Source organism: Dermochelys coriacea, chromosome 3, assembly GCF_009764565.3.
Source record: "Dermochelys coriacea isolate rDerCor1 chromosome 3, rDerCor1.pri.v4, whole genome shotgun sequence".
NCBI classification, from domain to species: domain Eukaryota; kingdom Metazoa; phylum Chordata; order Testudines; family Dermochelyidae; genus Dermochelys; species Dermochelys coriacea.
The window spans coordinates 15,762,093-15,789,494 of NC_050070.1; the positions used below are offsets into that span (position 1 = coordinate 15,762,093).

General features: G+C 42.5%; 1 protein-coding gene across 1 annotated transcript in view; it reads right to left on the reverse strand.

Moving 5' to 3' along the window:
* Window positions 1–27,402, reverse strand: part of TNFRSF21 (TNF receptor superfamily member 21) — a 66,948-nt gene that overhangs the window by 23,061 nt on the left and 16,485 nt on the right. Inside the window, exons 2-4 of the mRNA XM_038397625.2 lie at window positions 22,848–23,502; window positions 20,518–21,021; window positions 2,781–3,046 (exon numbers count right to left, since the gene is read on the reverse strand). Coding sequence (XP_038253553.1) covers window positions 2,781–3,046; window positions 20,518–21,021; window positions 22,848–23,502 — 1,425 coding nt within the window. The remainder of the gene's footprint in view (window positions 1–2,780; window positions 3,047–20,517; window positions 21,022–22,847; window positions 23,503–27,402) is intronic.

Here is a 27,402-nt window from a genome sequence, read left to right on the forward strand (position 1 = left end):
TAGCAGCCGTGTTAGTCTGTATTCGCAAAAAGAAAAGGAGTACTTGTGGCACCTTAGAGACTAACAAATTTATTAGAGCATAAGCTTTCGTGAGCTACAGCTCACTTCATCACAACTGATCCAAGCCTGTAGTGTAGAAAGTTTGTTTTTGCTTGTTCTCAGAGACATTAAATGTATCTATTCCCTGCTTGTTTTTAGAAGTTCTCTTATAGAGAATGAGATGGTCAAACCTGATATGGACATATCTTTCGTGTAAGCAAGCATCAAGTAGTTATTCAAGACATTTACCTCTCAACATAATGCCTTGCCAGGCTATAAAAACATAATCCCTGAGAATTATTTTGAACAGTGAAGATAAGAATTTAGGGCAGGAGAAAAATGTACAGTACCCAATGGTTTTAATTAAATTACTGACTGCGATGCCTCAACAAGTCCTCCAACACTGATTACCTCTGTTGTTGGGCAATCTTAATTTTTCTAATCGGATACTGATGACAAATCCAAAACAAATTTCATTTTATCTGATGTTCTAATCCAGGATTTATCAAAGGTATTCAATGTCAAAATGTAACCAGACAAAAAACAGTTTACTACATACTCAAGAAGACGAGGAAAGTCAGTTTGATATGCTACACACAACAGGAACTTCTTGCATGCATACCACAGAGAAAAAAAATACATCTAAGTATGTCAGGTGTTGATTTTACATATAATTATGTCTTATGCTTTTCATTTAGGGTTTTAAATCTTGGATGCAAGATGTCTTGGAGAACAGCATGCAGACCACACAGTTGTATACTTTGACCTATTAAGATTAACTTAGAATAGAAGCTGTTGCACTGGACAGGGCAAGACAAAGCTATTCATTATTTAAACATGGAACACAAAGCTGTACTCCATGCACAAATGGCTCTCATAGGGTTACAACTAGGAAGCTCTATACACCTAAGTATCTCTCTTGAAAATTAACTTAAAGTCCAAGCACAAAGTCATTACTACAGAGTGTAAAAGACCCACTAATATAATACATGGTTTCAAGATCAAGCACTCAAACAGCAGGGAGCGCCCAGTTTTGAGGTTGCTCCAGCAATTGTAGCTGTTAATACATACCATAAAGGTATGTATGATGTTTGCAGTTTACCTTTAATGTGAGAGCTGGCACCTCCATATGCAAAATCCTGGAATAGTTTCAAGAGCTATTTAACCATGAGGCAATCTGAATGACATACAAAACAGTAATAGCAGACAGCACCACTGGAAAGAGAAATGCTGACTGTGAAAGTCTAAGGAGACCTTCCCCTCACCCCCAAGCACGCCCCTAACAAGGGTTCAGGTATGAGTTCATAAAGACAAATACCGTTCCTCATGAGCAAAGCTGCATGAGAATTCTACTCCAGCAAAGCTCAACTGTGCAGGGCAGAAACCTGAACATAAGCCCCTGGGTAGTTTAGGGCCCCCCACAGAAAGGCTGCACTAACAGAAGCTGCCCTAGGGGATATCAACCTTCAGTTAACCTGAAGCCTAAACAAGTTCACACTGAAGTCATCAGCAAGACGTCCATGGCAGCTGATCAGAACCCTGAGGCTGCACCATATACAAGTTCTAGAGCCCACAAGATGCTTTGAAATAACCTGTAAGCTTGGTGTCATTCATTTCTTTGGGACTTGTCTTCATGTACAGTGCTATAGTGAAGCCACTCGTCCGCTGATATAAAGCATCAGGGGTAGCCGCGTTATTCTGCATCCACAAAAACAACAAGGAGTCTGGTGGCACCTTAAAGACTAACAGATTTATTTGGGCATAAGCTTTCATGGGTAAAAAACCCACTTCTTCAGATGGAGAGCTTCTCCCATTGGTATAGTTAAAATCCACCTCCCTAAGAGGCAGTAGCTATGTCGGTGGGAGAAGCTCTCCAGTCTACACTGGGGGTTAGGTCTGTATAACTGCATTGCACAGGGGCATGTATTTGTCACATCCCTGAGTGATGTACTTGTACTGACATAGGACTGTCGTATAGACCTGGCCTTGGAAGGATAGACTAGTGCAGGGGCAGGCAAACTTTTTGGCCTGAGGGCCACATCTGGTTTCGGAAATTGTGTGGAGGGCCAGTTAGGGGAGCCTGTGCCTCCCCAAATAGCCAGGCATGGCCCGGCCCCCACCCTTTATTCCCCCCAGCCCCCAGGATTCCTGCCCCATCCAACCCCCCTACTCCCTGTCCACCCCTGGAACCCACACCCCTAACTGCTCCCCGCTGCCCCATCCAACCCCTCCTCTCATTCCTGACTCCCCCACGCAGATCCCTGCCCATCCAACCACCCCTTCTCCCTGATTGTCCCCGGAACCACTGCCCCCATTCAACCCCCCGGTTCCCCACCCTCTGACCACCCCAACCCCTATCCACATCCCTGCCCCCTTACCTGCCTGGAGTGCTGGTGGCGCTACAGCTGCGCCACCCAGCTGGAGCCAGCCACGCCACCATGCGGCACAGAGCACCAGGTCAGGCCGGGCTCTGCAGCTGTGCTGCCCCAGGAGCTCGCAGTCCAGAGCTGCCCAGAGCATTGCGCCGGTGGTGCAGTGAGCTGAGGCTGCAGGGGAGGGGCCGGGGGCGAGCCTCCCGGACCAGGAGCTCAGGGGCTGGACAGGAGGGTCCCGTGGGCCGGATGTGGCCCGCGGGCCATAGTTTGCCCACCTCTGGACTAAGGCACATTTCTGTGATGAAGAATGTAATGGAACAAAATAAAACAAGCTGCCTGTTTTATTTCAACCAACATACACTTTACCTGAGTAGTGTCTTCCATCAGGCCTCTGATCTTCTCCACAACATCATTACGTCTGTGCTGACGAAGAGCGCTGATGAGCTGTGCGAGACTGGCTTCCGGGCCTCGGATGGTCCAGTGCTGTAAGGCAGCATAGGCCCTTTCATGGTCTGCAGAGTACCCATTGGAGAAAGCCGCCATCTCTCGGTCAGTTGCATTGCTCAGGAATTGGTAGATCTCTTTCCACTGGCTTCCAATCTGGGCTGCTACGAGCTTCAGGATGTCAATGCCTGGCAAACAGAAGAGGTGGAGATGAAGCACAGCAGTTTCCAGCCTTACAACCTCTTGTCCGTTAAATATCCAACTATTTATGTTTTGTACTCGCAGAAGGGTGGGTCTCGTCCATCTAAGAACTACATTTAACACCTCTTTATTGCTAATACGAGACCTAAAGGATGCTTATAATACTGGGCGGGGTGCTACTTCCCAGGGTTTTGCTTTAACAATGCACATTTAACACTTGCTATATAAGGAAAGGGTGTAAATTCACAAATACTCTGATGCAGAGACATCTTCTAAAATTAGCTACTGTGTTTGAGCAGTTGCTGATATTAACAAGCTTCCTCATTGGTGGTTGCATTATATTAGGATACCTGGCCAACTAGCCCTTCACTTGCTGGTTTGATTTGGGGCAGGAGATGTTACACATTTCAGAATGGATTCTGGTGAGAGGGACACTTGTTATCCAGTCCTCTGGGCTGCAATCTTATCTAGTTCATCCAGTAGGGATGAAATCCAGTTACATGTTGCATTCAGCACTGCTAATGCCTATAGGTTGCTTTGGTGTGAAGAGATCCTTAGTAAAGAAGAGTGATTGAAGTTTTCTACAGTCCTGCACAAAAGCACTGAAGCTGTGACACATTATGGAACCACTGACTTGGGTGTGTTAGGGAAAAAAGATGCGTCACCTGAACTTTTCTTCACAACAGTCACTTTCCCAAATATTAATTGCCCCGTAACAGTAAGAGACTGTGCTAGCTAAAACCATATCTAAACTTCTGCTCCACTGTGGAGACACTTTAAAGACCTGTGAAATACTTGAGGTTTAGGAGGCAAAAAAACAACTCTGTTGTTACATGAAATACTTTACACAAAGTGATCCAAGTTTTCTATTAAAGAGTCTCTCTCCCCTCCCCTCTTCCACCCACCATGTCTCTCAAATCACTGAGCACAAGAGACTGTTACAAAACTACCAACACAATATCCTCTCACTGTGAAACTTCGGAAGGGATAATTAAAAGCCAGGTTCATCCATGTGGGGAGAAGGAATCAGCAAGTACAAACCTTCAGATATAAAACTACATGTTGTTGTTTTGGAGCAAGGAAAGCTGTGTGGTTTTTTTTTTTTTAGGCAAATAAGCTTAGCAAAATCCACCTTAAGCAGCCACACAAGGGATCCACACAACTGGTTTTCATACAAGCAGTTCTCAAATTTTCACAAGGTGGGCCATATCTTAGGTTTTGTCATCAGCTGCTGCCCTTTCATTTCATGATCACACAGACCACTTCCCCACACATCTGCAGTCAGATAACATCTTTGTGGCAACTACAGCAATAGCTTGCAGAGAAATACTGAGAATGTCTGGGGGATCTTTCCCAGTGGGATCAGATTTAACAGCTGTGGTAATGCAATTTTTAGACTAAGCAAAAACCCTCGTCACTGCATTTCTACACTCAGGACTGAAAATTCAAGCCACAAATTATGTAGTCAAATTATGTTAGCAACACTCAACATAAACCCATACATTTTTTAACCAGTATAAAAGTGAAATAGGCTTAGGAGACTGTCCTACATAAACTGGTGAAAATTCACTTTTAAACCATATCCTAGCCTAACCACAGTTTTCAATATTCCAAGAAACAGGAGCCTTGTTATTAAGCCAGTCCAAACTGGCACGTGACCCCACTTTCCATCAATCACAGGAAGTGCCAACTCACATTTTAAATACAAAGCACTTATTCATATTCTCTCCCACCATAGTCAAATAAGGGAAAGATCCAGTATTATGATTTATGGGAGCCAAATTTTGTTTACCATAAATTGGATTAAGATCTGGAGGTTGTCCCCCAATACTGTACCCGGAATTCTCCTTGAAAAGTCTACAACATAACCTTTATATACAATTTAGAAACTGGCCTCTCCCCCTGGAATGGTCACTATTTTAGTGGTTAAATCCTGGTGCTGCAATGCTTCACTCACACCAACATACTCAGATGCTCAAGAGACAATGCGAGCACTTTCAGTGGTGAAATACTTGCACAAGTCTTTACACCATCATTGCCAGCCCTACATCAACAAAACCCATATGGACACGACCCATCATAGCTGCAGGCAACCCCTTCAATGGCACACAGTCTAGCATACATACAGACGACGCCATATTCCTCATGACACATTAGTGACACTGGCATGATTTTCATAAACCAATACCAGAGTAGGGTAGAGCAGCTGTGTTTGTAGGATCTACAGAAACCCACACTGGCTAGAAGCAGCCACCTTTGCAACAGCAGTGTTTAAATAAGGCCATTTAAGCAAATGCAAACAGTCACCAACTATTCAATGACTTAAAGTACAGAGGCACAAAGGAAAGATTAAAGGCATAGGCACTGAGTTTCTAATCTGCCGGGGTGTGCTCTCCCTGGCTCTGCCCAGGCCCCTCCCGCATTCCACCCTTTCCCTCAAGACCCTACCCTGCTTCTTCCCATCCCCACCCCTTCCCATCTCATCCTGTTTCTGCCTCTTCCCTACCCAGTTCTGTCCCCCCCCCGAGTCCACTGTGCCCTCACTCCTCCCCCCCCCGAGCCCGTTGTGCCCTCACTCTATCCCTGCCCCCCCCACGCCTCTTGACACCGCAAAACAGCTGATCTGCAGCAGGTGCTGGGAAGGAAGGGGAGGCACTGATTGGTGGGGCCTGCCCACAGGCAGGAGATGCTGAGGGGAGGAGGAGGAGGTGGTTCTAGTAGGGGGTGCTTCCAGTGAGTGCTCAGCACCCAGCATTTTTTCCCCCATGGGTGCTCCAGTCCCGGAGCACCCACAGAGTCGGCACCTATGGTTAAAGGCCATAGTTAGAAGTATGAAGTGTTGTAGCCATGTTGGTACGAGGATATTAGAGACACAAGATGGGTAAGGTAATCTTTTATAGGCCCAACTTCTGTTGGTGAGAGAGACAAGCTTTTGAGCTTGTACAGATCTGAACAGCTTTGTGTAAGCTTGAAATCTTGTCTCTCTCATGAACAGAAGTCGCAGCTTTAAAACATAATACCTCACCCACCCTCACTCTCCAATATTTAGAATGGGTCACAGCAACATGTTCTAAAAGCTGTGTGTCAGTGAGCAGCTTCTTAAAAAGTTTATTAGGGCTGTCAAACAATTAAATATATAATCATAATTCATTGTAAGTTTTTAAAAATTGCCACGAATAATCAGTTTTAATCACACTATTAAACAAAAATAGAATACTAATTTAAAATTGATTGTTTTTCTACATTTTCCAATATATTGGTTTCAGTTACAAAAATACAAAGTGCACAGAGCTCGCTTTGTATTATTTATTACAAACATATGCACTGTAAAAAAAGATAACAGTATTTTTCAATTCACCTCATGCAAGTACTGTAGCGCGATCTCTTGATCATGAAAGTGCAACTTACAAATGTAAAATCATCTTTTACATCACTGCACTCAAAAACAAAACAATGTAAAACTTTAGAGCTTACAAGACAAAGGATGAATGGGCGTACGAATGTTTAGCACATCTAGCATGTAAATATCTTGCAACACTGGCCACAACAGTGCCATGTGAATGCCTGTTCTCACTTTCAAGTGAGATTATAAATACCAAGTGGGCAGCATTATCTCCCATAAATGTGAACAAACTTGTTTGTCTTAGTGATTGGCTGAACAAGTAGGACTGAGTGAATTTGTATGAGGTGAATTGAAAAAATTTGCTTTGCATTAATCACATGCATTAACTACAATTAACTGGACAGCCCTACTTATTATAAGGCCAACAATCAGCAAGACAGAAGGACTATTTCCATTTCTCTTGCCTCTACGTAAGTGATGCTAGGAGGATTTACTTTACCACCACACCTTGGAGAAAGTTGCACAGTTTATCGTTCAAAATAACCCAGAGACATGAAGTGTCACGCTCGCAGTCTCTAGAGAAGAGTTGTAACAAACACTGTTGTACTTTATAACTGGGTCCCCTTATCCAAGTCACTATTTGTTTTTTTTTTTTTTTTAAATGGTGGTGCTATGCAATTTCAGTTGCCAGACCATAAGTGACAGTTACAGGAATAGAGAAGCCAGATCAATCAAGTTAACAACTCCAAAATAACTAACTTTTCCAGTTAAGTGGAAGATCTGGTACCTCCTAATTTGGGATTAATAAATATATGATCACCAACGTATTTACAACATGAAAACAAAACCTTTAACCATTTGTTGGCTTTATCTTTCCCGTCCTGCCCAGGTAACATCTCCATGGAATAACTTTACACAGCGAACTCCAGGGGCATCCAACCCATCTATAGCTGGAGGTAAGTCTTCCTTAATGCTTTTGGTTAACAAAAAACAAAAAAACAAAAAACAAAAAAACCAGCGAGATATCAGGTTCAGAGGGGGAAAAACAAAAAAAAACAGTCTGCTTTGGAGGTTTAAACAGAGGAAAGGCTCTTAGAGATCACTGAAAGCAACCATCAGTGAGAACTATCGGTGCCAAGTATTGTGAATTCTTGTGCTTTAGCCATGCCACTCAAGATCCCAAAGCTCCAGGATATGGTGAAAGTCACTTAGACATGTTTTAATCCTACTTTAATCTACTGTTCTCATAAATAGGGCTAAGATTTTGTCATGGTTATTTTTAGTAAAAGTCACGGACCAGTCACAGGCAAAAAATAAAAACTCACAGAAGCTGTGACCGGTCTGACTTTTGCTGCTGCAGCTCCATGGCTTCCCCTGCCACACTGGTGGCTGGGAGCTGTGGGGTTCCCCCTCTGCCCACAGCAGCTGAGAGCTGCAGGGTGACCATATTTCCCAAAGAGGAAACGGGACACCCCCAGCCACTCGCCCAAGGTGCCCCCTCCCCCTGTGCGAGGCTATTGCCTGTCGCTGGAATCTTGCTGGGGGCCCTCTGTCTCTGGAACCCTGTCAGGGCCCCGTTGGGGGCCAGATCAACCCCTTGGGGCTGAAGCAGAGAACATCATGGGGGTCTCTGGAAGTCCCAGATTCCGTGACTTCCACGATCACTGTGACATAAACGTAGCCTTACACATAAATAAGGAAAAGCCCACACAACATTCGGCTAAAATCTTTTCAAAACTTTTGGGGCACAATATTTTCAACTCTGCTAAAACCAAAGGTAAGAGCTACTGTTATGAAAAGACACCATTAGTCACAGAGGTGTTCCACTGCTACAGACAGGAAAGGATCAGCTAGGACTCAGGAAAGCTGGGTTCAAGTTCCTGCTCTGATATGGACTTCCTGGATGATCCTGGACAAGTCACTTGGGAACTGTGGCCCAGTTCCCATCTGCAAAATGGGAATAATAGCATTTGCCTACACCACACGAGGTGATGAGAGAGGAAACTAACTAGAAGATAAGGTGCTCAGATACTATGGTAATGAAGGCCATATAAGAATTAAGATTACCTCAGACTGTTCTAGCTGTAGACAAGTACTCAGAGTTCCACAGAATGAGGAATAAGTGCCCCAACTGCAACAATATTAAACTTGGAAGCTTTGCTAACAACCTGCTGCTGTAAAAGAGAGTCATCCACACAAATAATGAAACATTGACATTTTATTGTCCTGGAGTATTAGCTATAGGGGTTCACATATTAACGCAGTACTCTGTTCTGGGCTACCTGTGCCTATCCAGATATATCAACTTCAAACCTCATTTTCTCACACAAGGAGTTAAGAGGCCAGATCTCAGCTGGTGCCAGTTTACACAAAGATATGCTATTTAGCTATTGTGTTCTTGAACAAGACTTTGCTACATAGAACATTTTGTATATTCATACTGCTGTTCACAAGTTTAGTAAGCTTAATCACACAATTTGCTAGTGCTATATTAGTAGTTCTATAAGCTATGCATGCTTATATCCTCTGAAGATGTCATTAACCTCTCAGATTAGGATAAAACACCCTGTGCGAGGTTTAATGGTGTATAAAGCCTTTAGGAACAACTGTTCCACTGAAGAGTGGGTTGTGAAATATCAGCCTTATGCTATACCCAAAGGCTTAGACATTGTGATTAAAAGTAAGTTTTGAAATCTTAGATCCCCCACATGCAATATATTATGTGAACAAACACGGAAAAGACAGACAGAAAGTACTAATTTGGCTTCAGTCAGCCAGAAGACCATTATGCCCACTGTTCTGCAAAATAATATTAAAACTATTACATAAGTTACTGATGCATGCTGCCAAGTTGAGATAAATATTATTTGAACCATTTAGTGCAACTTAATTCACTTGTTATTTAAAAAAAGTTAATGCTCATAACAGGTTTCAGAGTAGCAGCCATGTTAGTCTGCATACGCAAAAAAGAAAAGCAGTACTTGTGGCACCTTAGAGACTAACAAATTTATTTGAGCATAAGCTTTCGTGAGCTACAGCTCACTTCATCGGATCACTTGCATCCGATGAAGTGAGCTGTAGCTCACGAAAGCTTATGCTCAAATAAATTTGTTAGTCTCTAAGGTGCCACAAGTACTGCTTTTCTTTTTAATGCCCATAATAAACCTAATCGTACCATCTTCCTATATCCAGAAAAACGTAGAAAATTAGCACTAAGCATAGAGGGTTATAGCTTCCCGTTTTAATAAAAACATGCAGTAAACAGTGATATTATTAGAACTCATTCAAATGTTCACTCAGGTTTTGGATAGTAAAGAGTTTCATACAGTGTTACTGAGAGTAGAATTCTAGTGTCTAACCCTGCATGGACTGTTTTCTTAAGCATTAGTTGCTACACTAGCATGTCCATCTAGGTAGGACCATCGGAACCACCATTCATCAGGTCCTTTCGCTACCTTACAATCACTGTCCCAGTTTTCAAACTGGGGTAACATTAGATTTAGTACTCTACACGGATGCCAGGCATCTGCAGCACCCACTGAATGCAACAGGATGGAGGGTGCTAAGCACTTTCAAGGTTTTTAGTAAGAACTTTGACCCATGCTATTTAGCATTGAAGCAATTAGGCTGGCCACAGGTTTTAACTCTTACCTAAGGCTAAACCAGCTTTGTGTTTGCCAATAGTTTATTTCGTCATTTCCATCCCACTCCTCCCAAGCCAGACCAAATGCCTCTGACCTTCTCCCTTGCTGCCATCTTCTTCACAATGAGGAGAAAGGAAGAGGCAACTGAGCCCTGCTGCTAGTACCGGCTTTTTAACTCTGTGGCAGATACCAGGGCATGTCACCCCAATCAGTCCATCTTTTATGGGCCCTATTAGTTTAGTTTCACACTCATAGGAAGAGATTGGAACTAAAGCTGCTTGACCCTTATTGTGAAACCCAAGGCCATGCAAAATATTCCACTAGTCTCTGGTTCAGACCTGGAAACTAAGCTTAAAGTGTCATCTCTAAACATTTTCAGTTCCACGACCTTTTGCAGCCTCTGGAGAAGCACATGGGGTTTTTTTTCCTAAGGAGCCAAAGAGATTTAGAACTGGATCTTCCACTAAAAATGGAGCTGAATTTTGCAATGAAAAATGCCAGATAATCACAAGGTATTTCAGAGTTGGGATTTCGGATGACCCAAACCCCACAAAATCGGGCTTTTCAAGCAAAGCAGTTAAATTAGCATGTCATAGTTGCGACTGAATTGGAGCCGATCCAATAAAAGATATTACCTCACCCACCTCCTCTATTATCCTGAGACCAACACAGCGACAACAACATTGCAAGCGTATTTAATTAAAAGACACTATAGAATGATGCAGAGTTGAAAAGAGATTCTTACAGTGCTCGTCCAAGGAGAGTTGTGACAATTATGGCACAACTTCAAGTTATTCTCCAGCAATCCAGTGCCTGGTTTTGGTTATTCTACATTCTGTCTAAAGCAGCTCTCCCCTTAGGGTAGCTCGCCCTGTAAGCACTGTCTCACAGGTTTGACTTGTCTTTCTTTTGTTTGTTTACCTTTGAATAGCGAACTGGAAGTTTTTCCAGCTGCTCCAGACATCTTTGCAAGTCTTAGCTTACTCTCGAGTGCTCAGTGTTCTCCTTAAGTTAAACTTCTACTTTGTTTCAATGTAGCAGTTACTTATTCCATTGCTGAAACATACTTAATTGGTCATCAAGCAAGTCTGCATAATGTCTTCGTGTTTTAATGACTCAATCTATTCTTGGACAAATCTTATCCCTCTCCAATAAGTCTCGTTTTTACCGGGTGGAAGTTAATAGTGCCCTTTGTTGATTGTTCATGCTCAAGGCCGGCTTCTCTCCCCATTTTAACTGAACTAAGGATCAGTGTGGCTAAACATTCAGGGCTTGTCTATGCTTACAGTGCTGCAGCAGTGCAGCTGCACCACTATCATGTTTAGTGTACACCAGTGGTTCTCAGCCTATTTATCATTTGTGGGCCACATATGTGGCCAACAATGAGCTACCTGGGTTGCAGTTTGAGAACCAAAGTGCCCACCTCCCAAGACCTCTATGCCCAGCATCCCCTGCCCAGAAACCCCTCCACAGAGTGAGGCCCTGGGTGCGGGGCCACTCAAGGGTGTGGATATTCTACACACCCCAAGTGACACAGGCTATGTCTACACTGCACACCTTTCAGTGACACAGCCGTGCAGCTAAAAGGTGTGCAATGTAGTCACTCTTTGTCAACAGGAGAGAGCTCTCCTGCTGATAAAATTAATCTATCCCCAACAAGAGGCGGTAGGTAGCTTGGTCGGCAGGAGAGCGTCCCTTGCTGACAAAGCACTATCCACACTGGTGCTTTTTGTCGGTAAAACTTGTCGGTCAGGGGTGTGTTTTTCCCCCCCACACCCTTGAACGACAAAAATTTTACCAACTCAAGTACACTGTAGATAAAGCTACAGTTATACAGATGCAAGTCTGTAGTGTAGACCAGAGCTCAGGCACTTTCATTTTGGAAAGAGCTGCAGTAATATGAGATCATTTGTCTATTGTCTTTATGTACATGCACCCATTCATGTCCACTGTATGAAAGTTTGAAATGAAAAAAGTATGAAATGTTTACTTCTACATAGCTAAGCGTTGCACTCGGTATTATAAGAATGCCTTACAAGAGTTACATGAAGTCAGCAGACAGTCTACGCAAAGCAGAGCTTTGTTTTTCCATTTCTGCGCAGACAGGATTTTGGTGTTTGTAATGTAATGTTCTTTTCACACTGTTCAGGGCTGAGCTGTACCTGTGACCTCAGTCTCTCCATGGGCACTTCTTTCAACAGACAGGCTTACATCTGCCCTTCCCTTAGAATAAAGTCATTATTCAGCCCACTTTTGACTGGACTGCCAGGTTACAGCACCTGGTTTTCCCCAACAGGCACTCTATTACTTCACCTACACCTTTCCTCCCGACCACCCCAAATATCCCATGGACTCGCATGAAACACAGTTGCAAGCCTGAGCACTTATTTAAAACACAGTGTTTAACTTTGACAGCACATAGAGAACTTACATTCACACCAAGCCAGAATGTGTCAAATCCAAACCACTTCCCAGGGCATCACAGACAGCATGTGCGTTTTAACAGGAGAACTGAAAATCCCAAACATTTTTACACTCCAAGAACGAAAAACAAAACAAACCACTGAGGTGGGATTTTCACACTTGAACTCAAAGGACAAACCGGGGGGGAAGTTACAGGTGAACAAAATCCTTAGTCGAAACGCTGGGGTGGGAATACAGGTGAAAGGATTTGGAGCCAGATGGTGCAGATGGCTGTGAGCCAACAGCAGATTTTACTTTGGAAGAAAGTTTTGCTATTAAACCCTCACAGATTAATGATGTGCTGACTGAGAACAATATTCATTCACTAAGCCACTGAAGGAATTTCTCTTCTCAACCAAAAAAGCCTTGTAGGATGGGAAAAGGACTCATTTAAGATACTGAACAATTCCCATGTGCAAGATGGGAAGTAATAACTTGCATTATGACCAGTCAAGGAAGGTGTACAGTCAATCATTGTGGGGTTAGCATTCATTGTACCCCAGGATGCATGAGAGTGCAAGAATCAGTGAGGCTTCAATTGCATTTCATTATACAGCAGCCACTGTTCACCATCCCTGACTCTCCCCACCACCACCACATTATCCACCACTGTCAGTGATTACTTAAGAATTATGCAGAAAGAATGAGGAGTACCTGTGTAACTTTAGAGACTAACTAATTTATTTGGGCATGCATCTGATGAAGTGGGTTTTAGCCTACGAAAGCTTATGCCCAAATAAATTTGTTAGTCTAAGGGGCCACAAGTACTCCTCGTTCTTTTTGCAAATACAGACTAACAAGGCTACCATTAAGAATTATGCTTGCTCTACACCTCTCGAAAAAACCCCTGTGTAGTCCACATCAGTTAGTATATAGGAGTGACTTGTCTAGTCATCCAGCTGGTTTCCTTTGGTGCAGAAGAAAGTGCATATTCACCCAGACAGTACAAGCACCTTATGGAATTTTTACCACTTACACAGAATTAATCTTTACAGTAATTCTGGGCTATGGACTGATAACTCAGGAGCTCAAACATGCCAATAGCAAATGTGATATGAACCTACACACGGAGAACACAGAGGGACACTGCCAGGCCTGGCATTAAACTCCCCCCATCACACCAACAAGTCACCCTAAGACCAGCAGTCTGGATGAAGGGGAAAAAGCTTGGGGAAAAATTTTGGGCTAACTCAGAAGTAGCTATCAAATGGACAAGACACACCCCTCCCCGGAACAATCCCACCTCTACAAGAGAAATTAAACTCCTCTTTCTACCTGCCTGTCACCTCCTGCCCGGTTTCAATTTGTGTGGGAGGCGAGGTTCCTCTCAGATCTGCCAGACCCCAGGCATAACATCTCCCTCTCTAGCCCACGGCAATCTTCTTACCGTGATGTAGCAAATCGAAGTAAAGCACATTCTCTCTCAAGGAGCTAGCTGAGTTTGCTTCTACCGGCTGGCATGGCTAACACTTTAGAGGATGCCTCCAACGGGTGGGGCTGAGGTTTTTAAAATAAAGATGTGAGCTCACACTAAGCATACAATACATGGATGCTGACCATGTTAAGTCATCCCATTGACAGCCAAAACTTGGGGCCATTTCTTTTGAAGTGTTCCTTCTGAAACCAGATGGCTAGAAGAATCTGCCAGTGCTCAGTGGTAAAGGGATCTGCACGTACTGCAGTACAGACAGATGGGCTGCACAGCAGGACCTCCTAAGTAACTAAGAACCAGTTTTGAGACATGCCAATATAACAGTGCTTGAGAACAAGAATTCCATGTCTTCCTGATTATGTTTAATCTTACTCCAAAGAAAACTGCCAACTTTTTTCTTCTGTTTGCACTTTCCAAGTCTGAATCCCAGAGGAAATCTAAGAGAAGCAATTCCTGTATGTTCCCTTCAGCATTTAGAGGCTATGCAATTCAAGCAATGAATGTGGCAAATGAAAACGTAAGAGTATGGATGTGGTATTCTGTAAATTTACATTTAAGAAAAGATCCCTCCCCACCGTTAAATATAGCCCATCCACATCCAATTTAATTAGATACTGTGCTCCTGAATTTGGGATTGCCCTAAAATATACATAAACACCACAATTAAGGAACCAGTTTGGAAGGATTCAGAGTAGCAGCTGTGTTAGTCTGTATTCGCATAAAGAAAAGGAGTACTTGTGGCACCTTAGAGACTAACAAATTTATTTGAGCATAGCTTTCGTGAGCTACAGCTCACTTCATCGGATCACTTGCATCCGATGAATTGAGCTGTAGCTCACGAAAGCTTATGCTCAAATAAATTTGTTAGTTTAAGATGCCACAAATACTCCTTTTCAGTTTGGAAGGAGTATTTATTTAGTCCACTAAGGAAAGGAGACTGCCATTTTGTAAACTACAGCTATACTTTCAAAGGACAATTGTATCCTATTATAATACTATTCAGCCTTCATGTAAAGGTGGATTTAGTGTAGAGTCTGTATGGAAAGTTAGCAAATAATGCAAAAAATGCATGACCTAATGCGACAGACAACAGAAGAGTTTTAAGATCAACAGTGCAGCTGCACTGATACTTGCCTGTTTCTGGGTTTGCAAGTTCTATCTCACTATTCCTCCCCAGTAAGCTAGCAGGCTGCTAGAAACCTTAATGTAACTTGGGCCACAGGGTAGAAGATGCAAGCCTTTCCTCGTTTCAACATTAAATGTAGTCCACTGTTTCAAACTCACCTTTTCAAAGTCAACCCTGTTGATGTAGGATGCTTACTGGTAAAATGTGTACAAGAATATTCACACAAAAACACACACACACACACCCCCCTCCCCCCCATGGAACTGAACTGACTTCTTCCCTTCCACTGACCACTGTATCTGGCACACATCTGGTAAGATCTGAGGGCTCTGTGTTTAGACTATAGTGTAGAGTTAATTAAGGAAATGAGTCCAGGCAACAGAGTAAGGGACAACTGCTAGCAAGTGGTGAAGGGTTACCCAGGAGACAAGAGGCTGTATTGCTTGCCATATAACTGCCGAGATGCCAGACACCTACGGTATGTCTACCCTGCTGATGGGAGCGTGTCTCCCAGCCCAGGTAGACACATGCCAGGAGACAAGAGGCTGGATTGCTTACCATATAACTGCTGAGGTGCCAGACACGTACGGTATGTCTACCCTGCTGATGGGAGCATGCCTCCCAGCCCAGGTAGACACATGCCTAAACTACCATGCAAGAAATAGCAGTGTGGATGTTACAGTATAGGTTAGCCAGCCAAGTATGGACATGGGGGAGAAGTGACAAGGGGAGGGGTTTGGCAGACATGTACTTGGGCAGCTATCCTGTGCAGCGACATACACACTGCTATCTTTAGCACACTAGCTCACACCAAGCTAGCATGTCTGTCTACCACCCCGGCCGGGGGAGACGCTCTCAACAGCCGTCTAGACACATCCCTAGTGTCAGCTGAAGACTGAGGGATGTTCTCTTGACGCACAGCATTTACAGCTGAAGAGGTGCCTCTATAAATAGGCAAAGTCCAATTTCCTAAAATGGAAACAAGAGTACGATTCCTGCATGGTTAGTGCAAGGTTGAAGGTACTTCCAACCACCACAAGCCAGGCCATACTGTCCAAGCTGGAAATGAAAAGTTTTACAGGACAAGTCAAGGGACACTTCAGCTAAAGCAGAAGTAGGAGAACCAGAATGAAGAGAACCCGGGATTTCACAGAGCTGTGATTTCATTACTCATCTAGTTTAAAGAAAGGCAGCCTAAGCTTAGCAGACCAGAGAGACATCTGCAGATCATTAAGTTGCAGTTGCCAGAGTAGCAAGTACTTTCAAAGCAGCTCTCCATTTCTCTCATCTATTTTGGCAGGTAGACGGACATTAATCCCTGTTCTCAGACACTGCCTGCCAGAGAGACATTGAGATTTACATATATTCACAAAGGGCTGTTCCTTCACAGACGTAACTTCAAGTGCTATATTTTGCCATGTGTGTCTATGCCCTTTACTGAGGTGCTCCAGACTGTCCGTCAGCAGCTCTCTGGAGAGTATAACCTTGCTCTTGTATACGAGACCATCAGGTCACTTGAAAAAATCCAGATACTCCCCCATACAGTTTGTGATTCATTGGGTCCCTTTAATAGCACCCCATCAACAACCAAAAAAAAAAAAAAACACCTTACTTTAACAGCAAGAAAAGATTACGGCTATAAGCAGGTTCACCGGCACTTGTTCAGTGGCCAAATCCCACTTATTCACATGAGTAGCCACAGAAGTCAGTGTGACTGAGTCAACAGCCAGAATTGAGCCTTGTAATTCTATTAATTCAGATGACCAACCTGTCCGGTAAGCTCAGTGACTAGTGTCACTTGAAGCCAAAGCATTAGTATAAATGACTGATGTTTACAGCTAAGATGCTAACTATTCATAGTAGTGTTTCCAATGGCAACCTATTTAGTCCTCTTAATATACCGTTACCTGAATTTTATATTTGTATCTGGACTAAGCTCCTCCAGGCAGGGCCTGTACCTTTGTCATCCTGATAAGGCACCACATAAGCCTGTGGGGATGTATACAGCAAAATCCATTGCTGGATTGAGTTTATGCACTTGCTGCCTCTCTGTTAAGCCTGGGTCCAAGTCTAAGGGATATGAATCATTTCCCCCTTCACAGAATACTTTTAGACTCGGGAAGAAGAGTATTTTGAAGAGACAGTAAAAGCAATTTTACTTTGATGGCAAAAAAAGGCATAATATGCCCTGATTTTACCTAGTGGAGAATATTTGACTTTTAAAAGTCAATGACAAACCTACAATAGTATAAGAATCCCCGTGCAAAGTACACTTTTAATTAGGCATGTTAACAAGCACTGACAATAGTAGTTATATTTGTCAACACTTTGAAGAGTGATACAGAAGGGAAAGTTTAAAGTACAGGTGTGATCTGACTAGGCAACTATGGAAAAATGGTACTTACTCAAATCTGATCCCTTTCCAGCCTGCTTACATGGGCAACAGATTGTACGCCAAAGCCAGCACAGTGATGAACTTTCCAATCCCCTCCCTCCACTGGCCTCCCCTCCACACTGGGCCACGATTAGGATTGCGATGCTGGGGTGGACAGAGCATATATAATTGTGAAAAGAAAAGGAGTACTTGTGGCACCTTAGAGACTAACAAATTTATTAGAGCATAAGCTTTCGTGAGCTACAGCTCACTTCATCGGATGCCCGATGAAGTGAGCTGTAGCTCACGAAAGCTTATGCTCTAATAAATTTGTTAGTCTCTAAGGTGCCACAAGTACTCCTTTTCTTTTTGCGAATACAGACTAACACGGCTGCTACTCTGAAACCTGTCATTATATAATTGTGGGTTGCAAAACCAAAAAAACCCACCAACACCCCACAACACACACAAAACGCAGTTGGAGCGTCACCTTAGTAAAAAGTTTGGGCAACACTGATCTAATGATCTGAGCACAGAACCGGGATCCAGGAATAGCACAGTTCTTTCTAGGCCTCGCTCTGATACTAACCAGCTGCCTGGCCTTGGGCAAACAAAACCATCTGCCTGCCTCCATGTATCTGTAAAATAGAGAATACTTTACTCTGAAGGGACTTGTAAGGATAAAGACTTTAAAGAACACTTCAATGTCTAAGTGCTGGAAAAAGCACCCTGCAGTAATTGGATTAAAGGATTTTTAAAAAGACAGCTGCTGACAAAGCTACTGAATCTTATACAACTCTTTTCTTACCATTTTAATGAAGCCCCTGAATTGGAGTGTTGCAGATCTAATTTATCCTTATTTATAGAACCTACTATGGCAGTTTCTCCATAGCACCAAAGTCTTAATACTCCTGTGAGGTGGGGAAGTGCTATAATTAAAGAAACTGAGGCATGGTTAAGCAGTTGGCCCAAGATCAGATAGAAAACAGAACCCTGGGCTCCTATGTCTGTCTTGTTCTATAATTAGAAGGCAATCTTTCTTCCCTTGTGCAGCGAACTGGATTTAACTTTGTATAACTGGTTTTAAGATCTGCAGCTAAAGACTGTGCATATAGTACCTAGACTCTCTTGGTGCAGTCTAGATATTGATTTTTTCCCTACAATAGTCCTTTAATCTTCGCAAGTACATCAATCCGCATCATCTACCACTCCAAAAACAGCATAGCTTGCAAAGCCCTCAACAAAAACAGAGAAGTAATGCATATCTTGCATGGTCCAGATCTTGCAAATGTCAAGTTCTGCACTGAATTTTACAAAGCAAAACTGTAGCTTTGTATAATACACAACATAGCTACGCAAGACTTGGACCACCACAATGCTCAACATAATTCAGACTATTCAAACAATCTTATTGTCTGGGACAACCTAGGTTTATAAACTAGTGAAAAGCAATTGTTACCTAGACAGACTAACCTTAGCTAACCTTGAGGTGCAGTGACCTACTGTCATGCCCATCTTGAGGCTGAAAATGACAACTGCCCATTGCTGCCTCACTCTTCTGCCATTCAGTGCTGTTTACAAGAAATGGAAGACCAATACCTTTAGCTTGAGGTGCCAGTGAAGGCATTTATCATTGCCTAACCCTCATGCACTCCTCCCAAAAATGCTGTCTATGCTTCCCTACAAGATTCAGTATGGGATGCACTGTTACTCTTGAAATACCAAATAAAGTAAGGAAAGATAGGAGGCTACTTTTCAGCCTCTGGTGTTTTAATGGCAGATCAGCAGCTGACCATTGAGGGACAGACAATCACAAGTTAGTTTTAGAAAAACCTTATACTGGATCCAAACAAATCTAGTCAGACATCCAAATCCGATATGTGGAAAGGACTGGTTATGTGAACTTGAAAAATTTATTTTTCAGTCCTGGTCCAGCTGAGACTTGACAATCTATAGTTTCATCATTAACCTTCTCTTTTACCAGGCCTTTCGTAGAATAACTGAATGCTTCTTCCCAGGCACAGCAGAAGATCAAAAGCGATGGGGCCTTTAACACTGGCAAAATTTATGAATAGAGCGACGGTGTTGCAAATAAAGAATATATCTGCTCCCTTCCCCTCTATCAGCCATTTAGCAGTCTGATTTCAAGTAACATGACGGTGGCCGTATTTAACTGGACCTGAAGGGAACAGGGGCTGAGTGAGCTAGAGACCCCCTCTTCCCTCCCAGCATGGTGGGCCCATCCCCAGCTCATTCCACCATGTTTCTGTGATGCTTGTTATATCAATATCTTCATTTAATACCAGGCACTCAAGTTCACTCATCTTAATATTTAGACTTCTAGCATCTGAATAGAAGCATACGAGTGGAGACCTGCAAATCCACGGATCGGATGCAGATACAAATTTTGAAACTGTGCAGGGCTCTAAATACAAGATCTCAAAGCCAGGGAAGTAGCTGTCTGCAGCTCATATGAGGCTACTTCCCTGTCTTCGAGATCCTATATTCCTTCTCCCCCCATATACAGAGAAAGGGGAGGTGATAGATCAAGACAGGCAGCAAAATCCCTCATGCTCCTATCGCCACGGTTTAGGCAGCCAAATAATTTAGAAAACCTCTCCTGACTTCAATGCCGTACCAGTTGAGTTGGAGAAGGAGGCAGCTGCTTCTGCAAAGCAAGTCAGGAAGCCAAACTCAGAAGCGGTCAAAGGATGTGTGACACAGAAGACATTTCCTCTACCTCCATTTCTGGAGAAACAGAAGAACGAGTGGAGAAAATGGAAGGGAAGCAGACAACAGAGTGGGAAGAAGCGGGAGGGAAATGTGTAACCTAAAGAAGAATATTTAGTGAGGAACAGGAATGTGGATGAAGATTTGGCAGGCAGTTGATGGACACAGTAGGGTAGAAACTTATGACTGACTCACTAAACGTGATGGTTGCAGAACAATGGCATCTGCAACCAACGTTTTTAACATGGAAGAGGCCTTGAGGAGTTCTGCAGTCCATTAATGGAGAAAGCAAGGGGCACTATTCCCTGAATAACCTGCAGTTAATTTCTCGGTTGCTATTACTCACCATGCCCATTGCAGTAGTAGATCCACTTCTCTCTGTTCTGGGTTGGAGTAACGGATTTTTTCAGAGCAGCCTTTTCTACAATGGCACTGGGATCTTGCCGAGGACCCTTTTTCAGAGTCCGTGAGCTTTTCCGAACACTGCACACAACTATAACCACGAGAACTAGCAGCAGAAACAGGACGATCATCCACGGTAAGTGTTCATTGATATCAAAATGCTTGTGGGCGCTCTGGCGTGGCGGTCCTCTCTTGGGGGGCACGTAGGGGATGCTTGATTTTTCACCGCTCGTCATCTCCAATGCTGGCTGCAGTTTCAGAACTGACTGGCTGTGTTTGTGGTAATAGTTTTGCTGGTGATTGGTAGCCCTGGAGTTTGAGATGGTCACGTTGACACCATCCGTCTCATTATCTGAGGTTTCACTGTAAATGTCTGCTGGGTCGACAGTGCCGTTGTATACATTTGGTCTACGAGAGGCAGCAAAGCTGGAAACTGAAGTGTTGACACCTATGAACAAGAGAGAAATTGAGGATGGGGTGAGTTGGTTTATTTTTTTAAATCTTAAGCCACACAAAGACCCCACAATTGGAATAGTCATAGCATGCTTCCTTTCAAGTTCCAAAAACACACACTTTGATGGGCTTCTACTTGCTAGTACATCGAGGTTCAGTTTTAACTACATAAGAAATAAGAACACCACAAAGTTTGTGTCTTACACACCAGTCTGCTCATCTTATCTCTAATTACTTTGGCTTACTTGTTAGACATTGGATTTGTGGCAACTCCTCATTAAAGACTGCTGGGTGATTAGAGGGATGTTGTCAATTTATATTCAGCCCAAATTTTAGACTTTTTTTTAAAAAAAGGAAACCATGCAGCTTTTACAGAGCTTAAGGTCAACAGGAAAGCTTCTAACCCACAAACGCATTCTCCCATAACATTTGTAACTCAAATATTGCAGTAGTTAAAATTAAACTGAAACTGACTGAACTTATTTTGCTAAGAGAAATGCAAAACATAAAACAACATAAGTAGCTGCAGGAAAACTATCCATTTCAGGAGCCTAGTTGTTCTTAGGAGAGGCTTGAGGTCCCTTGTCCACAAAGTATGGCTTAAATTGAAGGTATTCCTTTAAGGTGTATTTTCTTTACCCATCTCGGAGTTATTTTTATTTCATGAATAGATTTATGCATTAGTGACAGCCCTCAAGTTTTAGTCAATCTTATGAATTAAAAGCCTTGTAAAAGAGCAGCAAAAAAATAGCATAGCAGGGACTGTAGCCTAGTCCAGTACTCTCAAGGCTAGTATTCCTCAGACTGGAATATTCCCAGTCCTGCCAGTGACTGGCTGTAACTTTTTGTAGCCATTTAACCTCTGCCTTAGTTTGGCTATAAACTGGATATGAATCTTGTCCACATTTGAGAGCTTCAAATTAAAACCTTAGTAACTATTAAGGATTCAATCGGAGAGAAAATTTAAACAATGGAGGAGGTTTGAGGGTGACTAGAAATTTGGGGTGCCTCAATATGAGAATGCCCAGTTTCAGACCTGTTAATGAGGCCTAATTTTCAGGCAACACTGAGCATCTACCCTCTAAATATCAGGTTCCTTTAAGGTACCTCAAATTTAGCACTCCAACCACTGACACCCCAAAAATCATCACTTCTGAAAAGTCTCAGCTAAATGCACTCCGAGTTTAGTTTTTTTGTATATTGCTCAGCTTTACTCTGCTAAGTTATTGAGGAATTCTTCTGTATATAGTCAAAATGAGAACTATTTGATAGAGATTGGGAGCATTTTGTATTTTTCATCATGTTAAAGCAAGTAGTTAGATATAAAATGTACATTTTCCCCACCAGCAATGGCTCGTGGAAACCTTAAATATAAAAAAATAAGATTTAACATAAGGATGTTTCATTTCAGACTTAACAGAAATGCCCAAACAGCTTATCTTAAGGTAAGTCATCATGGTACATATAAAAATACTACTGGAGAGGAGGTTGTGACTGCCTAGAAACCGTTTCAAGCTTCCAACTCCCCTGCAGAAACCACTGTTGGAACAAGGTCCTCCCTGTTCTAGCATATTGGTTTAGCACAGATGGGAGTGAACTACTTTTTAAGTGTGTTCCCAAACTGCATTACAGCCTGAGAGAGCAGCAGCGCAGTTTGAGCCCATCAATGGTGCAAGAGCAAGTGCCCTTTTAACAGCATCAAGGAGCCTAGAGTTCTGCAATTTGGTCCCAACTGAATAGCTGGATTCTTGCTTCACTGCAGCAAGATAACAGGTTTTAGAATTTTAAAGTACAGTTATCTTTTTAGTGGGAAAAATCTACCTTCAGGAAGATAAGTGGTAGACGGAACTTCATAGTTTACATCATCCTCTTCTGGGCTCAGTGAAGACCTAACTGTGTTAGGAAGAGATGATGAGAACCCACAGATGTTATCGCTTTCCTTAGTTCCTGTCTTTATTACCACCATATTCTTCCCCAAGCAATTAGTGTATGTTTTGCATCTCATCACACTGGAAGGCACATCAGAAAAGGTACCCCGAGGACATGGTTTACATCTAACATCTTCAGTCTCCGTTCCTTTCTTTCGCACACCCCAGCCAACGGGGCAGACTGAATAAAGGACGCAGGTATCATTAAACTGAAAGGTTCCAGATGAGCAAGTGCACTCGCGGTCAGTCAAGGCAGTGCAGTGCGTTTTCTCAACCATTGGCAGTTCGCAAGGTTTTCGACAGACATGGCATCTCTCTATACCATTCTCATGCTTAGTAAAGGTCCCATCTGCACAAGGGCTACACTCTCTTAAGGTTGTCTTTGTACAGTGCCTAGACACATAGGTTCCTGCTGGACATTTGTCACAGATCAGCTCTTGGTTAGTGGCACGGTCTAGGTGGTGATATTTGCCAGAGGAGAGGCTTATGGCATTCTGTTCAGAAGTCAGCTTTGACTGAGCACCAGTGGTGCCAAGAAACACAAGTACCTGAAAGAGAAATATGCAAGATATCAATAAATAAAAAGTAACAGTGAGCCCTATATCAGATCTATCCCTTCACCAATCAGTATTTGGTTAACATTGGAGAGTCATCCAAGGTAACTTCCTGCTTCTTGTACAGTACTGAGAACAGCCCAGATGTCACCAACAACGTAGGGTAGACTGGAGAGGTTGGGGGCCAGGATAAAGTTCTAGTATTTGGGGGAGAAGTGGCCAGTGTGGCTAGGGATTTAGCAGAAGGGGATGCAGAGGAGAGAATGGATTTTGAAGATGTATAGGATTTAGCCGGTGCCTGGATGCAACAAGGAATGGACTATACAGTCATTTTGATGCTTAGAGCGCCTTACACTGTGCTGTTCAGACAGACTAAATGTAAGCACTACTTCCTGTCCTTGAAGGGATTACAACCTAAATAAGACTAGATGGCCTGCAACTTGTTTTTAAACACCTTCAATTTCAAAAATATGCACTTAATACTCAGGACAGGGGAATCCACAGTAGTTTTATATTTTAAGGTAAGAGTTTCAACTAAGGCTTGGTCTACACTTCCATTGGGTCGTAGACACAGCTAGCTTGACAGAAGAGGAATTCCATCAACACAGCAAACTTGGGGTGTTGGGGGGTGGGGTGTCATTCCTACACTGACAGAAAAATTCTTCTGTCAGCATGCACTGTGTCTACGCTCTACAGGATGATGTTGACATAGCTCTGCTGACAGACATGCAGGTGTAGTCTGTGAAGTATAGATATAACTTAAGTTTCAAACAAACTGAACGCCTCTCTACTGGGGGACCAAAGCAGATGCTGAGGAATTTATGCTACGATATAGATGAGCCCCAAACATAGGTACAAATTGATCAGCAGTTGGGCCAGAGATTGACATTCATTCATATGCAAGACAGGCAGAACTCCACACAGAAGTGTTTTATAACTGGATGATGTTATTAGGTTTTTCATACTATAGAATAAGACTTATGCTAAATAATAAGGTTTTGTTTACATATGCCATCATATTAGTGTTCTAGCCCCATAATCTACTATGTTAGAGGCATTTTATTAAGATACTGACTTTCACACTGTCTCAAATGCATTGTTAAGATGAAATTTTTTGTTTTGTTTTGAGTATTTTGGGTTTTTTTTGTTAAAAAAGGGAGGAGGAATGTTGTCTTATTTCTTTATTCACATCCTATGTCTTGTGGTAATCCAGTTCTACTGTATATGGGACATACGTTCAATTCCTCATCCCAGTTCTTTAGGCTGACACCCAAGTTTTTAAGGCACTGACCTGCCATGCAGCAAACTAGGATTTGATTCTGGCTAAACTGGGATTGTGAATCATTCTCCAATAGCTATTTTCACATTGTATCCAGGATTTCCTCCTCTACCCACCCCTATTTGGCTACCCCAGCTTTCACTCTTCAAGTGCAGGCAAGTGTACCAAGTCTCCTATAGATTTCACATAAAAGGTTCCAATGGAATAAAAAAATCCAATTAGAACTGAAAGAATATCAGTGGGCTCCACCTAAACCAAAGTCGATCCAGACTGCTGGCACTTAACATTAAAAAGATTGCAGAGCAGTTTTTAAACTAAGAAATGGGGGAAAGCCAATTGTTGCAGAGGCACACGTGGATCAGACAGAGACTTCTCTTAGAGGAAAGTCTATTGATAGATTTCAGAGTAACAGCCGTGTTAGTCTGTATTCGCAAAAACGAAAAGGAGTACTTGTGGCACCTTAAATTTTAGTCTCTAAGGTGCCACAAGTACTCCTTTTCGTTTTTTCTATTGATAGAGATTCTCTAGGTTTTAGTCAGGAGGAGGGGATGAAAGAGGACAAAGCATGGGCCACATCAGACGAGAAAACATTCACATAAAGAATGTGACACATCAGAAAAGGGCAGACAAAAACAGTGACAACTTTTTAAACTGCTTGTACACAAATGCTAGAAGTCTAAATAATAAGATGGGTGAGCTAGAGGGCCTCGTGTTAAAGGAGGATATTGATATAATAGGCATCACAGAAACCTGGTGGAGTGAGGACAATCAATGGGACACAATCATTCCGGGGTACAAAATATATCGGAAGGACAGAACAGGTAATGCAGGGGGAAGAGAGTGGCCCTATATGTGAAAGAAAACGTAGAATAAAATGAAAAAAAATCTTAAAATGAATCCACATGTTACATAGAATCTCTATGGACAGTAATTCCATGCTCTAACACCACCACCACCACCACAGTAGGGATCTATTATCGACCACCTTACCAGGACAGTGATAGTGATGATGAAATGCTAAGGGAGATTAGAGAGACTATCAAAATAAAGAACTCAATAATAGTGGGGGATTTCAATTATCCCCATATTGACTGGGTACACATCGCCTCAGGATGAAATGCAGAGACAAAATTTTTCGACACTATAAATGACTGCTTCTTGGAGTAGGTCTTGGAGTGGTACAGGAACCCACAAGGGGAGAGGCAACTCTCAATCTAGTCCTGAGCAGAGCACAGGATCTGGTCCAAGAGATAACTATAACAGGACAGCTTGGAAATAGTGACCATAATATAACAACATTTAACATTCCTGTGATGGGAAGAACCCCTCAACAGCCCACACTGTGGCATTTAATTTCAGAAAGGGGAACTATGCAAAAATGAGGTTAGTTAAACAGAAATTAAAAAGGTACAGCGACTAGAGTGAAATCCCTGCAAGCTGCATGGACACTTTTCAAAGACACCATAATAGAGCCTCAACTTAAACGTATACCCCAGATTAAAAAAAACACAGTAAAAGAACTAAAGAGCCACTGTAGCTTAACAACCATGTAAAAGAAAAGCCGTGAGATAAAAAGGCATTTTTTTAAAAAAGTGGAAGTCAAATCCTAGTGAGGTAAATAGAAAGGAGCATAAACACTGCCAAATTAAGTGTAAAAAATGTAATAAGAAAAGCCAAAAAGGCATTTGAAGAACAGCTAGCCAAAAACTCAAAAAGGTAATAAAATGTTTAAGTACATCAGAAGCAGGAAGCCTGCTAAAGAACCAGTGAGGCCCCTGGAAGATCAAGATACAAAAGGAGCATTTAAAGACAATAAAGTCATTGCGGAGAAACTAAATGAATTCTTTGCTTCAGTCTTCACAGCCGAAGATATTAGGGAGATTTCCCAACCTGAGCCATTTGTAGGTGACAAATCTGAGGAATTGTCACAGATTGAAGTGACATTAGAGGAGGTTTTGGAATTAATTGAGAAATTTAACAGTAACAAGTCACCGGGACCACATGGCATTCACGCACGAGTTCTGAAAGAATTCAAATTTGAAATTGCAGAACTATTAACTATGGTTTGTAACCTGTCCCTTAAATCAGCTACTGTACCCAATGACTGGAAGATAACTAATGTAACGCCAATATTTAAAAAGGGCTCTAGAGGTGACCCCAGCAATTACACACTGATAAGTCTAACATCAGTACCGGGCAAATCAGTTGAAACAATAGTAAAATACAAGAACATAAATAGTTGTGCAAAAGTAAACACTGTTTCTGTATAGGGAGATCATGTCTTACTAATCTATTAGAGTTCTTTGAGGGGGTCAACACACATGTAGACAAGGGGGATCCAGTAGACAGTGTACTCAGCTTTCCAGAAAGCCTTTGACAAGGTCCCTCACCAAAGGCTCTTATGTAAATTAAGTTGTCATGGGATAAGAGGGAAAAATCCTTTCATGGACTGAGAACTGGTTAAAAGACAGGGAACAAAGGGTAGGAATAAATGGTAAATTTTCAAAATGGAGAGGGGTAACTAGTGGTGTTCCCCAAGGGTCAGTCCTAAGACCAATCCTATTCAACCGATTCAAACGATCTGGAGAAAGGGGTAAACAGTGAGGTGGAAAAGT